Source organism: Xiphias gladius, chromosome 14 (genome assembly GCF_016859285.1).
Source record: "Xiphias gladius isolate SHS-SW01 ecotype Sanya breed wild chromosome 14, ASM1685928v1, whole genome shotgun sequence".
Lineage (NCBI taxonomy): Eukaryota > Metazoa > Chordata > Actinopteri > Istiophoriformes > Xiphiidae > Xiphias > Xiphias gladius.
Genome location: NC_053413.1, coordinates 949,484 through 966,794, shown reverse-complemented (window position 1 = coordinate 966,794; position 17,311 = coordinate 949,484). Strand labels below are relative to the sequence as shown.

The 17,311-nt window shown below is 37.8% G+C and overlaps 1 protein-coding gene across 3 annotated transcripts in view; it reads right to left on the bottom strand.

Annotated features, from left to right (window-relative positions):
* exoc3 (exocyst complex component 3) overlaps positions 1 to 17,311 on the bottom strand; it is a 34,376-nt gene that overhangs the window by 15,344 nt on the left and 1,721 nt on the right. For all 3 annotated transcript variants that reach the window (XM_040143431.1, XM_040143433.1, XM_040143434.1), the window contains 9 exons: positions 13,288 to 13,507; positions 12,855 to 13,027; positions 11,452 to 11,664; positions 10,342 to 10,520; positions 9,963 to 10,079; positions 9,576 to 9,693; positions 3,817 to 3,942; positions 2,604 to 2,704; positions 2,135 to 2,245 (listed from right to left, as the gene is read on the bottom strand). In XM_040143431.1, the coding sequence (XP_039999365.1) occupies positions 2,135 to 2,245; positions 2,604 to 2,704; positions 3,817 to 3,942; positions 9,576 to 9,693; positions 9,963 to 10,079; positions 10,342 to 10,520; positions 11,452 to 11,664; positions 12,855 to 13,027; positions 13,288 to 13,507 (1,358 nt within the window). The remainder of the gene's footprint in view (positions 1 to 2,134; positions 2,246 to 2,603; positions 2,705 to 3,816; positions 3,943 to 9,575; positions 9,694 to 9,962; positions 10,080 to 10,341; positions 10,521 to 11,451; positions 11,665 to 12,854; positions 13,028 to 13,287; positions 13,508 to 17,311) is intronic.

Here is a 17,311-nt window from a genome sequence, read left to right as displayed (position 1 = left end):
GGGCAGTTTGACATTCATTCTCATGTTTTTCTTGCTGGAGTGGATTTAATTCTGATTTAAAAATTTAACTGTGTGATTCTTGGGCAACATTGTTTTTTCTTTAAATATTTTCTAGAGCATTTTTTTAACTGTCCTGATTCAAGAGTATAATCACTTTTACATTTGCTCTTTTTGACTGTTAAAATTACTTCTGGACGAGGTGTTTATTTGTTGATAGTGGGGAACGTGTGATGTCCTTGACTAGTAAAATATAGGACAATTAAAGATGCACGCGTTTGTCATCAGAACACTAAAATAGTCTCCAAAAAACTAGCAGTTAGTTCAATTAACTAGAATGATCTTTATCTGTTATTTGAGATTTTTTATGCACGTCTGTGGATCATTTATTTTTATTGTATGTATTTAGTAAATACTATTTATTTCTGACTAGCTAAAAGATATGTGTAAGTACTCATAATGAACTCATCTCAGGCAAACAATGGCCTTATTAGGCCTCAGATTCCAACAGAAATGATAAACTCATAGCCTCTGGAGTATTGGACATTGTCAAATAGTTTGCAAGTGAAACTCAAGACTGACCAAATCAAACCATGTAAAATTAACTCAAGAGACATGACAAACTAGCCTTCATGAATGATCTGTACAATAGTAATATCCCTTATACTTGTGACTTTCCTGACGTAAATCTGGCTTTCGCCAATTTCTCTGAGTCCTTCCTCACCAGTAAAAAAACATGCACGCTTTCAATCTCCAGAATAAAAGATAGACTGAGACCTTGTTGGACTCCCAACCTGGAAGCTCTTTTTAAGGGTGGAAATGCTGCCTGGGCAAAAGCCACACATACACAGGACCCAACTCACTGGTCAGCTTTTAGGAGCTTCAGGAATAAGTACACAGCCACTGTCAGAGCCTGTCAGGAGACTACCTAGTCTTTAGACTAGACAGTAAAAAACATCCATATTCACATATTTATCAAAAGCCTTTGATACAGTGGATTGTTCTTTGCTTTTACAAACATTATCCTCTGTTGGATATGGAAGGGATACCTGTAACTTCAGTAGCTATTTAGCTGGTCGTCATCAGTGTGTCAAAGTAGGAACAGCCAAATCTGAATTCCTGCAAGTTACTAAGGGTATACCACTGGGATCCATTTTGAGACCTGTCCTGTTCACACGTTACCCAGACAATATGTTTTATACTATGTTGCTGTTTCTGTTCAATCAGACATTGAGAAATTCATGCTGTTATCCAGATCAAGGGATATAGATTTTGATAATTTCCATATCTCCACTCCGAAGAGTCACAGAGTACAAATACCTTAGCATCTCGCTTGATGAGAAATTTACATTTAAATATCAAATAGAAATCCTTGCCAGTAAACTGAGGGTTGTTGAAGCAGTTTTCCTCTCAGTTCTTGATAATGTGAATGTCATTTATTGACATGCTGCTGCCTCCACTCTGACACTGCTAGCTTCCATGTCCCGTTCTGTTCTCAGATTTATAACTGGCAACAATTACAACACTTACTACTGCTTTCTATATGATAAAGTTGGTTGGCTTTCTTTGTCTGAGAGACATAATAACCAATTGTACTATTTATGTATAAAGCCCAAACTGGAAAATTGCTAATTTATATTCCATCCTTGCTGCTCTGGTATTAGATACCTTACATGATCCAGAACTGATCTGGGAAAGACTGCCTTTGCTGTTCATTCAGCAATCTCACAAAATAGCATGCAATGCCCCCTAAAAAAAAAAAAAAGAACACTTAAACCTCTTTGTAACTTCACGGAGATTCTCAATAATCATTCTCTACCTGCTTGTAACTGCTTTCACTGAGCCTGCATATTATATATGTCTGTCTATCCTTGTCACTCTGTTTCAGTCATTTCAATCGGGTGTTGCTGTCAAAGAGCATGTATATTTACCTAACCAAACCTGTATAGATAAAGGTTAAGTAAATACAAATGAAAAATAAAACAATATAACAATATACCCAAAAAGATAACCTCAGGCTATGACTGACAAAATTTTACCTGAAACATATGTTAATCAAACTCCACTTGACATTATGACCAATGCTGTCATTTACTGAAAGTGTAAACAGTAGTTCGTGTACAAAATTAAATCTTACTTGAATGTCTGGCAGTTGTTAATGATGGCTATCATGTACTGTACGTAACACTGAGGCAGCTGTCGGTCTCTTAGGTGGTCCTCTTTGTAGCCCACTGCCTCCTCCCTGTACCTACACACAACACATACGTTAGGTTTACTCAGTGAGTGTTAGAATTATTACAGTAGTTTATTTATCTGATTGCTGCTTGCATAGAAACAATATTTCAAGAGTAATGCCTCTAATTTTGGTCATCAGAATTGATTGTGCAAATTTAGGTAGCACACAACCATGAACAGCCTGTGAAAATTTCCCAGGTTTCAATACAAAGTATGTTGTTTTAAGATATTTTTCATTTGACCTTAAATTTAAGATTCTGATATTTGAATGCCAAATATGAATGAAGAATGAATCCCATAAATCTAAAGCGTAAGACGGAAACACCTTTAAATACATCAGAAAGAAAGTCAAAAGGTATGGGAAAAATTACCTGATAAGGAAACTGTTCATCTGTTTCAAGCACAGCTTCAGAACCTGCTCTTTGAAATCCCCATCAATCTGTGCAGCAACTTGCAGGTTCTGCTCAAACATCTGGTGATGAGTGAAGATATATCAGAATCAAGAAGAGAGAGAATGAGTGAAATGAATGCTTTGCTCTCGAAGTAAATATTTTCATAGATCAGGGAGCAAATGAACACAGTACCTCATTTACATGGGTTCAGACTATATGTTGTGACATTCAAACTAAATCTTGGATGGATCCAAGGGTTCTATCGTTCTTGCTTTGTAAACTTAAATCTACAATATATATATATATTTTTTTGGGAATAGCGAAAATCAGCTTTAAACACACTACTGATATATTATCTGCTACATGTGATCAAGCAAACATCTGCTTATTTAAGCGACAAGCAGACACAGCAAAACATTAGCATTCATTTGGAGTCATGTTGGTGTCCACGTGATGAATGGAAATCCAATTTTCACTCTCCTTTTAGCTCTGGTTTGGTCTGCACAAACTCCTGAGGGCAATATCAGTTTGTCAAACATCACACTGGTCTGGTCTAATGAGACAAATCTGGCCTGAGAGCCAAGTGCTGAATCTGGTAAAATCCTGTACAGTTCATCACCTTACTGATAACATTCCTATGCTGAAACATTTGTAATGGTGTTGCCAGCAGAAGGATACGAAACCAGCTCCTAAGTAGCCACAAGCTATGATGTTGCAGGAGTGCACAGGGGAAAGTTCCGCCTGCAAGTAAGGCAACAAACTAAGTTTATGTTCACTTAAAACTGGAATACATTTAGGAAGTTTCTGAAGGTCATTGAGTATCCTTCCTGAATCTGCAGTTTCAGCCTGCTGAAAATGTGTCAACTTATTCTCTATACGTGCTTGTTCTTAATCACGATAAGGAATAATTCAACAAAGATCTGGTCTAAAGGGGCTTTGTATGTCGCTGTGTGTGTTTTGCTTTATTTGTTGGGTCTAAAAACTGGATGTCCATTATACTTGTGGGATCCAACAACTTTATGTGGATCAAAATTTTGGACCCCACAACTTTAAATGGCTGTTTGAGGGATAAGACTTGGTTTTAAGGTAAGGATTAATGTGTGAGTGTGAGAGATTGTGTATGTGTGTGTATACACACACACACACACACACACACACACACACACACACACACACACATACATATGTATACCTGAAAGACAATGGCAGGCAGTGTGGTCTGGTAGTATCCGTCTTGGTCAGCCTCAGGCTCTGTTTCTTTCTGCCAGTCCTTTTTATCTGTTTCCAGGGCCTTCCGAAGCCAGCCTGTTATATTGGACTAAAGACATGGACAGTCAAATTGAGTGTGTGGGTCCACTCTTAACAAAAATATAGTTTCTAACATTGTTTTTGTGCCACTGTAACCTGGTTAACTTTTATTGGAATTTTTCTAATGTTCATGTTTATTTGACACTTTCCAGCCCTGTGCAGGGGAAATTGTAAGGCTGGGAGAAGAGGTGTGACACATAGGGAAGTAGCACAAGAAAAAGTGTTGGTCATTTTTACTAATCAAGTTACTGTCATTGGACATTCAAGAGGCATGTACAGTCCCGGTTGAAATTGTTGGCCCCCCTTGAATTTTAAGTACAGAGTTTAGAATATCTTCGAAAAAAAATGCAAATTAACTAATTTTTTATAATCAGAATATTGTAATAAAAAAGGTCCAAGTTTGTTTACCTAAAGAAAATAAAAGGGCAGGAATGAGAAAAGAGAAAATAGCACAATAAAGGGACCACATAAAGATGTATAAAAATAATGAAACTAATAATAAAACTAATAATTGTAATAATAGGGTGAATAATAATACTAATAAAACATTCGAAAATACAACAAAATATAATATTAATGATGATAATCATAATAATTGAAGCAGTGGGTGTTGAGCAGGATCACGGGGGCAGTAGGTGGTTTGCAGTCACAGATCCAGACTTTGCAGCACCAGGGGCAGAAATACCTGCAGAAAGCAACAGGAGGGCAGAGGAGTGAGACGAGAAAGCACAAAACTATGGGAGAGAGAAGAAGCCAAGTTAGTATTAAGCATTAATGGGGATATGAATGCGTACAGGTGGAGAGGGAGAGGAGGAGAGAGAAGCTTTGTGCACCATGGGAAGTCCCCTGGCAGTCAAGGCTTATAGCAGGATAACTAGGGCATGTTTCAAGGCAAGCCTGAGCTAGCCCTAACTATAAATTTTATCAAAAAAGGAAGGTTTTAGGCCTACTCTTAAACATGGAGAGGGTGTCTGTTTCCCGGACCAAAACTGGAAGATGGTTCCAAAGAAGGGGAGCCTGATAACTTAAGGCTCTGCCTCCCCTTCTACTTTTAGGAACCACAATTAAGCCTGCATTCTGGGAGCACAGTGTTCTAGTGGGGTAATAGGGTACTATGAGTTCTTTAAGATATGAAGGTGCCTGACTATTAAGGGCTTTGTAAGTGAGGAGGAGGATTTTAAATACTATTCTGGGAGCCAATGCAGAGTAGCTAACACAGGAAAAATATGATCTCTTTTCCTAGTTCCTGTCAGTATTCGCGCTGCATCATTCTAGATCTGCTGGAGAGTATTTAAAGATTTGTTGGGACAGCCTGATAATTGATAATATCAGATAATTGTTGTAATAATCCAGCCTAAGAGTAACAAAAGCATGGACTAGTTTTTCTGCATCTTTTTGAGACAGGATGTGCCTGATTTTTGCAATTTTACATAGCAGACAAAAGATAGTCCTTGAAGTTTGTTTTATGTGGGAGTTAAAGGACATATCCTGATCAAAGATAACTCCAAGATTCCTAACAGTGGTGCTGGACGCCATGGCAATGCCACCTAGAGTAACTATATCGTTAGAAAATGTGTTTCTGAGGTGTTGGGGGCCAAGTACAATAACTTCAGTTTGGTCTGAGTTTAACAGCAGAAAGTTGCTGGTCACCCAGGTCTTGGTGTCCTTAGGCATGCTTGAAGTTTAGCTAACTGATTGTTTTCACCAGGCTTCATTGACAAGTACAATTGGGTATCATCTGCATAACAATGGAAATTTATGTAGTGTTTTCTAATAATATTGCTTAAAGGAAGCATATATAAAGGTGAATAGAACGGATCCAAGCACAGAACCTTGTGGAACTGCGCGACTAACTTCTGAGTATAGGGAGGATTTATCATTGATGTGCAAAAACTGAAATCAATCTGATAAATAGGACTTAAACCAGTTTAGACCACTTCCTTTAATGCCAATGTTCCAGTGTTCCAGCTTAAATGTTGAAGTCTCTGTAATAGGATATAATGGTCAATGGTATCAAATGCAGCACTGTGATCTAACACGACAAGTACAGAGAGAAGTCCTTTTTCCGATGTAGTAAGAATGTCATTTGTAATTTTCACCAGTGCTGTCTCTGTGCTATGATGCACTCTAAATCCTGACTCAAAATCCTGCAATATATATTGTACTGTACTTTCTACAGGATCATAGAGAGAAATGGAAGGTTAGGTATGGGTCTATAGCTGGCTAAAAAATCTGGATCAAGAGTAGGCTTTTTAAGAAGAGGTTTAATTACAGCTGTTTTAAAGGACCGCAGCATATAGCCTGTTAATAAAGACATATTGATTATCTATAAAAGAGGTGCTAACTAGGGGTAAAACTTCCCTAAGCAGCCTAGTAGGGATGGGGTCTGAGAGACATGTTGATGGTTTAGATGAAGACATTGTTGAAGTTAATTGGTGAAGGGCGAAGGTAGAAAAACTATAATTATATATCAGGTTTTACAGCTGTTTCTAAGGTTCCTGTGTTTAAAGATAAATCAGTGCCGGTTGAGGGCAGGAGGTGGTGAATTTTGTCTCTAATAGTTAGAATTTTATCATTAAAGAAGCTCATGAAACCTTCACTACTGAGATCTATAGAAACACATAGATCAATGGAGCTATGACTCTGACTCTGTCAGCCTGGCTACAGTGCTGAAAAGAAACCTAGGGTTGTTTTTATTTTCCTCTATTAAACATGAGTAATAGGCTGCTCTGGCATTACAGAGGGCCTTCCTATGTGTTTGAAGACTATCATGCCAGACCAAGCGTGATTCTTTCAGTTTGGTAGAATGCCATATCCTTTCCAGTTTTCGTTTAGTTTGTTTAAATATGTGGGTTTGAGAGTTAAACCATGGAGCTAACTTCCTTTGTTTATTATGTTCTCTTAGAGGGGCAACAAAGTCGAGTGTCATTTTCATTGAGCCTTCAGCACTATCAACAAGATGATCAATTTGGGAGGGGCCAAATTTAGTACAGGAGTCCTCTGTTATATTGAAACATGGCAGTGAATTAAGTGCTGATGGAATCACTTTCTTAAATTTAGCTACAGCATTATCAGACAGAAGTCTAAAAAAAGACATTTTTGTCCTAATGGTGTGTAGTCCAGTACTAGGATTTCAAAAGTTATTAAATAATGGTCTGATAAAACAGGATTCTGTGGAAGGACTATTAAATGTTCAATTTAAATGGCATAAGTCAGAACGAGGTTGAGGGCGCGGTTAAAACAGTGAGTGGGTTTATTTACACTCTGAGTAAAGCCAATTGAGTCTAATAATGAAATAAATGCATTGCTAAGGCTATCATTATCAACGTCCACTTGAATATTAAAATCACCTATTATAATTACTTTATCTGTACGAAGGACTAAACTTCACAAAAATCTCTGAGAATTCAGGTAAAAATTCAGAGTATGGGCCAGGAGCGCAATACAATAGAACAAATAGAATAGTTTTACATGATGGATGTGTAAGACTAAGAACCAGGCTTTCGAATGAGTTATAATTGAGTTTAGGTTTAGGGTTGATTATTAGGGTTGAGGGAAAAATGGCTGCAACTCCACCTCCTTGGCTGCCTTGAGGAATGTGAGTATTAATATGACTGAGGGGAGTGGATTCATTTAGGCTTACATATTCATCATGACACAGCCAGGTTTCAGTGAGACTAAATATATCAGTATGATGATCTGATATTAGATCATTTACTAATATGGCTTTTGATGGGAGCAATCTAATGTTTAATTTTGTTTTACTTCTGCAGTGTTGGGTCTTTTTCATTTTTATTAGGTTTTTTTATAGCCTTACCATAGATGAAAATAAGCCAAGCTATGCTGTGTCTGAGCTTCAATTTATGACCAGTGCATGGGCAGAGCATGAACATTATATATGTATCTACCTGATAGGATGATGTGTTTGGGTTGAAGTAAAGATAACCAATTAGGACTAAGACTAGTGTCTTAAGAAACACTATAAAGATTATTGTAAGACTCTAAAGTTAGTCTGTCTCCTACATTGTAACTTACAATATATTGGATAAGGAGCTTCGCTGGGTTGGCAAACACTAGCCACTGGGGGCTGGCTATCTACCGTGGCTAATGATTTGGTTCCATGGTGCGGAGCCGTGCTTCCAATTCACTGAGCCTCGCCTTGATCACTGCGAATAAACTATATTTATGACATGTACATTTATCGCTAAGGGAGGCAGAGGAATAACTAAACATAAGATACACAAAGGAAGAGAGAGCAGGAGAGTGAGAAGGAGAGATAGAAGCCATCGCTAAATGCTAAGCTAAAGTAAGTGGCCGATCTGAATAGCAGGTAAACGACTGTGAAGTAGCGAGAAAATCGCTAAAAGAAGGAGAGAGCTAAGGTTGCTTAAGCAGAACTAATGTAGGTTTAAATGTACAGCAGGTAATTAGCCGCTGTAAAAAAGAAAATAGCAACATTAACTAGGTAGAGGCAGAGTAGCAAAACTCGCTACCAGTCACACAAACACCGGCAACAGGAAATGACAAACTAAGCTTACCTCAGCACATCAGCATGTCCCCGTATTTGGTTGCTGAACATTTGGCAACAATAACAGCCTCTAAACGTTTCTTGTAGGCATCTAGAAGCTTCCTGCACCTATCTGCTGGTAGTTTCTGGCACTCATCCATTGCTGCGCATTCAAGCTCTTTTAAGTCTGCATGCGTCCTTTTTACAATGACGGATTTCAGCTCTCTCAAAGGTTTCCAGTGGGATTTAGGTCAGGACTCACTGCTGGCCAGTCCATCTGTGGCTGTGGCTTATCCATGAAAGTTTTTGCAAACATTAGTCCTGTCTTTTTGTGCCTCTCGTTCAATAGAGGTGTCCTCTTTGGCCTTCGTGCATGGAGTCCCACTTGATTTAGTGTGCCGTATATGGAATGGGCTGAAACCACCACTCCAGATTGCTCCAGGTCAGCCTGAAACACTTCAGATGTCTTACATGGTGTAACTTCTTGATGACATTACGAATTGTTGAAACAGAGATTTCGAGATCTTTGGCGGTTGTTGGAATTGTTCTGTTTTTTGAAAATAGCATTTCTGATGCTCTCAGACAGCTCTCTTGTCTTCAGAATTGTGAAAAAGAAACTAGAAACAATTAGCCCCTTTTTATGCCGTAAATCCATCATTCAATCGGTTAATCTAGGTCATGTGAACACTGAAAACTAAGCACTGGTGAGTCTTATCTATTTTTGTTTGATACTAACTAATTTAAACTAAATTTAAATTCATCAGAAGAGTGGCAATATTTCTGTCGAGCGTATACTTTATGTCTGTATTTTTTATTTCACTGAATGAAAGCATTTTTTGTTGTTGTTCAGTAACTTTGGACATTTTATCAAATATTCTGATTATACATAATTGGTTAATTTGCATTTATTTCTGGAGATGTTGTAATTTCTATAGTTAAAATTCAAGGGTGTCAATCATTTCAACCTGTAGACAAGACTGTATATTATCAGTGTGGCGTGCACAATTTAACGATGTGGGGATTCGATCAGCAGGTCCAAATTAAATACAGGCAATCATAATGTGTGTAAAAACTACAGACTCAAAAACTTGAATGGGACATTCATTAGTGTCCTTGTTTGTGTGTGTGGTGCTTACTGTAAAAGTCTTAACATATTTGCTGAGCAGGTCATCCACCACATCCTGAGGCAGCAGAGGCTCCAGCTGGTTGATGTCACACTCTGAACGGAGCTCTGGATGGCCCATCATCTCCACACTGAAACATACACATTCACACATACACAGACTCTATAACTATAAATCAGTTTCATCTGTAGCTGCCTCTTGAATTCTGTGAGCTTGTGATAGAACGCTATGAATTAATACATAAAGTCTTTTCCTTAAAGGAACAGTTTCAACATTATGGGAAATGTGTTATTCGTGTTGGATGGACAAATTTGCATCTGAATGAGTTTTACAATCACATAAACAGCAGACCACAATTTAGACTCAGAGCTTGTGAAAAGTGTGTGCTTGTGTGTTTACCTCTTATATGTGTTGAGGACCCAGGTTAGCAGGGACACAATCTCATTAGCCTCCAAGTCCTCCACAGCCAGTTCTTTGACACGAGTGGACACAGCATTGTGGTAGAGACTGAAAAACCTGAAACACACATACATACTTGTGAGCCAATACCTACATGAATGCATATGTATAACTGAATACTTTGACTTCTTTCAGGTTTTGATCAGTTCACAAGATTCATGGTTTAATTTACTACACAATTTTATACTTTGTCAGAAGTGCATGAGAATATGGCTTCCATTTCCATAATCAATTGATGCCAACATTTGACTGTACAAATGTACCACAGAAGTGCTTTTAGGTAGACAGGCAAAAAAAAGTTGAATTTTGTATCTGTTACCTGTTGAAAGTGTTGTAGTGTGGGGGGAAGCACTGCACCATGAGGTTCTTGACAACAATAAGGTCATCCAGAACATATTTCCTGGTTATTTCTAGAAGACGAACTAGCCACATTTTATCAGCCTCTCTCGTCACTGCCTGGGTGCCCTCAATGCGGGTGCTGACTGTACCCTCCAACACCTGTAACATAAACAGATCATTAGCTTAAGCGCTGAGTCTGCATGGCTGAGCAGATAACCACCTCTTACTAAGGTAAGGTCAACTAAAACTTCAACACCACATCCTTTCCAACAGCAAGTCAAATTAAATTCTACTATGAATTCTGCAATGTTCCATACAAACAAAATGTAATTACAGTACATTTCAGCATCTAAGTGTTGACAATGAAATGCAGTCTACAAGGAAACCTACTGGTGATTACGTGTTCCACAAACACAGTCATGTTCCACTGTAGGCTCGTAATTATGCGACCAAGGCCTCTTATTCATGACAGAAAACATTACATTGAATTAGCCTTCAAAATAGCCTTCATATGGTCTTGATATTTGGGTAGGGACGATTTGAAGTTAGACCTGCTAGACTAGACTACTGACTAGACTACTAAAAATCAAGCAATGTTTTACAAGTACGTAGGACGATGGAAGGACAACAGAAGATAAAAACACTTGCAAAATCAACTTGAAGCCAGTCATTTGAGCAGAAAGAGTCTGAGTGGGATAGCAGGGAAAATCGGAAGAACACTCAGATGAAAGGTCAGAGGAAGAACAAGAAGAGTTAAAATATAAAGAGCAAGAAGAGATGCATGAAGAAAAGGAAAGCAGGAAAAAATGAAAGATGATTTGGAAAATCAAAAGAGAAGAAGGGTTGGATAAGGAAGAAGAATCAAAAGAACAGGATAAGTCGGATAAAGACGACGGGTCAAAGAAGAGGAGGAAGGAGAGTTGGATGACTTAGCATCAGAAGTAAATGATGATGAAGACTCAGGTGAATCAAATCAAGAGTCGGGTGAAGAAAAACAAGTATGCAAACTCAAATAGTACGAAGACATAATCAACATTTTTCTTCATATCTTTGAGTATTTAAAAAGTGTTACTCTGATCATTCCTCTTACCTCGAACATCTTGTCCTTCCACCGTTTGGGTCGCCCAGGTGGGATGAACCCAGTCTGCTTTTTACGGTCTACCATACGCCGATCGATCTTCTCCTCCCGTTCAATGATACGAACCACTGACACCAGCATGGTAGGGTCACGACGAACTGTTACCATGGACCTTTGCAGTACCATCCATAATTGTTTGGACAGCTCATCTGACAACCCCTGAACCTGGAGGAGATCAGAAAGAGACTGAAAACTGACTGCCTTAAAGCTTTGACTTCTGTGGTGCCGTAATAAATAAAAATGTCTTCAATAGAATAAAACTGTATTGAACTTTCTTTAGTTCAAGACAAAATCAGTTATACAACTATTCAACAATAAGGCTCAATGTTTGCAAATAAATTGATATTTTCGAATGGGAAGACTGGTTTAAGCTAATTTTATTAGTATTTTATGTTTCCTGCAGCAATACGCTGTTCACTGCATTTTACAATACAAGGTCCTCCTACAACAAAGACTTCTCTGAGAAGGATTTACAGCAGTAAGTAAAAAGGAAAAATGGTCTGCATCTACACACTATACAAGTAAACCTAAAGCTTAACTATTAGACAAGATAATTGTGATGTGTGTGTGTCTGCGCTCAGGTCAGGATACAGGTAAAAAATTAACTGAGGTGGATGCATTTTAACTATGCAGTACCATAAACCCAGAACAATATACTTCCAATTTAAAAGCTGTTTAGCATGAATAAAGAAAGGCCACTAATAAAGGTTGTGTAAAAAATATTGAGGGGCTGGCTTTACAGGTCCTCTTACACAGTAAATTCAGCATAATATACTTCTCCATAGCACTAATTCCATCAACAACAGTCAAGTCAAACTCAACAACCTACTGAAAACACTTTGTCTTTTAACACTAATACTGTTTTTTTCCCCACATTATTTCCATTTGCTTCTATGTTTTAGATTGTTGTTGGATTACCATCAATGAAAGTTGACACATCCTGCAAATTTTTAACATTAAAAGTCTATGAGGAAGGCAGGAAGACTTTTAATTTGAAAGTGCTTAGCAGGCAGTGTTGAATTATTGATGGTAGCTTAACAGGGATCCAAACTGTGGAAAAAAAAGGGAATTGATTGGAAATAATTAGTAAATGAAAACAATATTTGTCTTAGAGAAGAGAAAGTGAGTATGACATGAAAACACACACAAACATACACACGCACGCACACACACACACACACCAGGTAAACATGGAGAAAGAGTTAATTTTTTTTTTTTTTTTTTTTTTTAAATCGGTAACTGGGGAGAGAAAAAGTCAGTTTGGTGCATCCCTAATGATGGTGATGATGTGTATGGTGTTCAGATGTTTCACAGTTGTGTTACAACACTCTTAATACTCTATGACATGAACTTACATCTTCAAAGTAGATGGAGATGAGGTTCATATCACTGGTGTTCTTGCTGTCCATACGGTACTGCTCATACATGAGGTCATCCCGTGAACACTCGAGCTCCATCAGCTTCCTATGGGCCTGCAACAGCTCCGCCTGCTCTATTAGCTGCTGTGTCTCTGCCACAATCTCTGGTACTGTACACACAGCAAAGTGACAAAGACATACAGACTACTAAGAGCAAGAGAAAGCAGGATAGAAGTTCATCTGTGAAAGAGTCAAGACTAGAAGTTTTTCTTCCTATGCTGAATCTGAGTCAAACTTCATGGATAGCTTGTTGTCTCAAACCTCTCTAAAGCCTGGGATTGGCTTGGGACTGTTTCTACAATAACAGTATATTGTCTATGATCGGACACACATCAATAACATCTCTTACGTAGGGTTGAACAAAACTTACCAGAGAAAATGTTTTTAAGGTTTTCCACAGCGGAGGCCAGCTGACTGTGTTGAACTACGGCGTCCTTTACATCTTTCAGGTTCTCAATGGTGTTGATGCTCTGCCTCCAGTCTTTACTCACATCAGCTAAAGACCTCTGGATGTCTTTGACATCCAACAGGGCACTGTGCAGCTGGGTAAGTCCAGTGCGAACGCCATCCAGCTGCGACTGAATAGCTGCCTGAAGAATGTAAGGGTTATCAAGAGACAGATCTTATTGTTAATTTCTGAAGTTAGTTTTTTTATTAATATGATTTCTTTGTGTCAATTATTAACGATGTCGTACACGATGAATGCTTGCTTTTTTACTATGTGTATCATACACCATGTCACACCATGTAGAATAGCTTACTGTATGCTTTGTCACAGTTAAATTGTACATTAAAGCATTATTACTTAACTCTAACCAAGTTCAATTAATATGGATCTCTACCGAAACAATAACACACTGTTTAAATGTGGAACAAGACTACAGGCCTGTACTACGAAGCAAGATTTGGGGTTAGTGAGGTAACTTCAGGTTTAACCTTGCAGCTGCAACTGTTGCTTGGATTATGTGTTTAACTTGATTGTATTTATCTAATATTGTAGTTTGCTCTTCATTTAAAAATATGATGCTCTACTGCCAGTTGAAGTGTCCATGTTTGCAACTGGTCATATGCTGCAAACACTGCCCCTTTTATGTGAATGTGCTCATAGCTAGATTGTGAAAACCTGGGTTAAATTACTGAGTTGATAACCACCATCGTGTGACCGCTTAGCCTGGTTGCGATTGTTAGGCTTAGTGAAGCCAGATAATGAAAAAATAAGTTGGGTATGTTAAAATTGCTTCTTAATACAGGCCCTAGTTCAAAATCCAGTACATGTAGCCTAGTGTCAGCCGGTTTCATCCCTTTATTTGTTTGCTTCTCACCTACTCTATGTATTCACATACAATCCTGGTTGAAAATATCGGCACCCCATAATTTTAAGTACAGAATTTAAAATATCATCAGGAATAAATGGAAAATTAACCAATTTTGTATAATCAATATATTTTAATAAAATGTACAAGGTTAATAACAAAAGAAGCAGAACCAGTGGCAACAATGGCAGCCTGTAAACTGCCATTCTTGTAGCCATCTAAAAGCTTCTTGCACCTATCAGCTGATAGTTTCTTTCTCTCTTCCACTGCTATGCATTCAAGCTCTTTTGAGTTTGCAGGAGTCCTTTTTGCAATAGCAGATTCTAGCTCTCTCCAAAGCTTTGCAATGGGATTTGGGTCACTGAAGTGACTCATTGCTGGCCATTTTTTAAAAAGTCCATCTTTTCCTTTTTCAACTATTCTTTTGTGCTTCTAGATGTGCTTTTGGGTTGTAGCCCTGCTGAAAAACCAAGACCCTCACCTCAAATGCATTTTTCTGACACTGGGTAATACATTTTGCTCTAAAATACCTTGGTAATGTTTGGATTGCATAATTCCTCTGATACATTAAATGCCTCCAGTACCAGAGCAGAAAAGAAGCCCAACAGCATGATAGAACCACAACGTTTTACTGTAAGTAGGGTTTTCGTTTCCTTATGGGCTTCATTTTGACGCCTATAAACAAACTGATGCACTGCATTCCCAAAGAGAACTACTTTGGTTTCATCTGTCCATAGAATATTAACCCAGTAAGACTGTGGCTTATCTATGGAAGAACATTAGTCTTGCCTTTTTCTGTCTTTCTTTCAATAGTGGTGTCCTCCTTGGCCTTGGAGCCCTACTGGGTTTTGTGTGCGTATAGTAGGGGCTGAAACCACCACTCCAGATTGCTCTAGGTCAGCCTGTAGTTCTTTAGATGTCTTTCTTGGTATTTTTTCCCCAATCCAAATCCCCCTTCAAAGACTTCTATCTTGATAACATTATGAACTGTTGAAACAGGGTTATCAAGATCTTTGCCAATTGCCTTGTAGTGTTTGGAATAGTTTTCCTTATTGATAATAGCATTTCTGATGCTTTCAGACAGCTCTCATTTTAACCATTGTGAAAAAGAGACTGAATCTAATCAGCCCCTTTTTATGTAGTAAAACCATCATTTATTGATTAATTCAGGTCATGTGAGCACTGAAAATGAAGCAGATATGAGTCTTCATTATTTTTATTTTGTTTAGAACTAATTTAAGTTCATCAAAAGGGTGACAATAACTGTCAATCGTCTGTATTTTTTATTTCAGTATATGAAAGCCTTTTTTGTTGTTGTTGTTCAGAAACTTTGGAAATTTTATTAAATATTCTGATAATAAAAAATTGGTTAATTTGCATTTATTTCCAAAAATATTCTAAAGTCTGTACTTAAAAGTCAGGGGTGCCAAAAATTTCAACTAGGACTGTTATACATGTGTATTAAATACATGTTTAATAAGCCAAATTCCAAATAAAACTCTTCTCATTTACATGTTTTTCTGTTTCAGTTGTCAGACAGCCGTATGAAATGGTGACTGAAAAGCAGCTGATTAACATGTTAAACCGCAGTCACTTCCAAGCCATTTCTAAGCAGCTGCTCCACAATGCTAAAATATTGACTTTTATAACCACAACGTCGTCTGGCATAATCACCATACACATTAGTTAAAGACAGGCTGAGCTGCGATTTCAGCTATATTTACTTGTAAAATGCTCACTCAGAGAGAAAGTTAGAGCCTCATTCAGATCTATGTCAGCTGCCGTGCGGTCAATTGAAAGAGACCCATAGAAAGGTGTGTCTGCAGTGGGAAAGCCCGACCTCGCACTTGCAGGTTAATACCGGTGGCCCTATTCAATGGAAAGTAGCTAAGGTTTGTCCAAAAAGTTGCAAGATTTGTCGCTAGGTTCTTTTGTGACAAAAAAAAACAAAGTTGCAAAAAGGGTCTGAAAAGTCAGTAAATCTAGCAACAAAAGCTTTAAGTTGGCAACCCCGCTTTGTAAATAACTGGCTGACTTTCTGGTGGAGACCTGGTCTGATTGGGAGAGATGACATAAATCCCTCGTTGGATGGAGTGGCTCTCAAACCATGACAACCCAGAGTTGAGACCAAGAGGTAGAGTTGCAGTTTTATATGCTTTTCTGTGCTTCCACTACAGCAGTCACCCACACAAAACCACACAGAAACTGTGTTTGCCCCTGACCACCTAAATTAATTGACTCAAAAATAAACAGAAGAAGAGTTGTGCATAAAAACCTAATAAAAATTAAGACCAATGCTGCAAAAGTAAAACAAAAAACAGGAGAATTAAATTTGGACTATTTAATATTAATTTCTACCATCTAAAGCTAAATTAGTTAACAATCTAATATAAGATCACCATATTGGTCTATTTTGTTTTATTGATTCGTAAACTCAGCTATAACTTATTTGAAAGCCTGGTTCTAAGTCTTTTAGACCCAACCTGGAAAACATTACAGGCCTATTCTATTTGTTATAGTGTACCGCACTCCTGGCCCATACTCTGAATTTTTATCTGAATTCTCAGAGTTTTTATGAAGTTTAGTCCTTAGTACAGATAAAGTAATTATAATAGGTGATTTTACTATTCATGTGGACGTTGATAATGATAGCCTTAGCACTGCATTTATCTCATTACTAGACTCAGTTAGCTTCACTCAGAGTGTAAATAAACCCACCCACTGTTTTAACCACACCCTCGACCTCGTTCTGACTTATGGCATCGAAATTGAACATTTAATAGTCCTTCCAAAGAATCCTGTTTTATCAGACCATTATTTAATAACTTTAATGGGGGAAAACATTGGGACTGGTCAGGAAGGAAAGAGAATTTTGTTCTGGTGAAACCAAGGACTGATACAAAGCTAAAGTTTACTGTATTTCTTGTTTCACTATGACATGCAAACCTCACTCATATTTTGACTGACATATTCTTTTAGTTCTTTAACAAACCTAATTTCTTTAGCAATTATCAATAATTTTTTATTGCTCAATACGGTAAATTATTTTATTGCTGAAGCACTATGAGTGAATAGATGTGT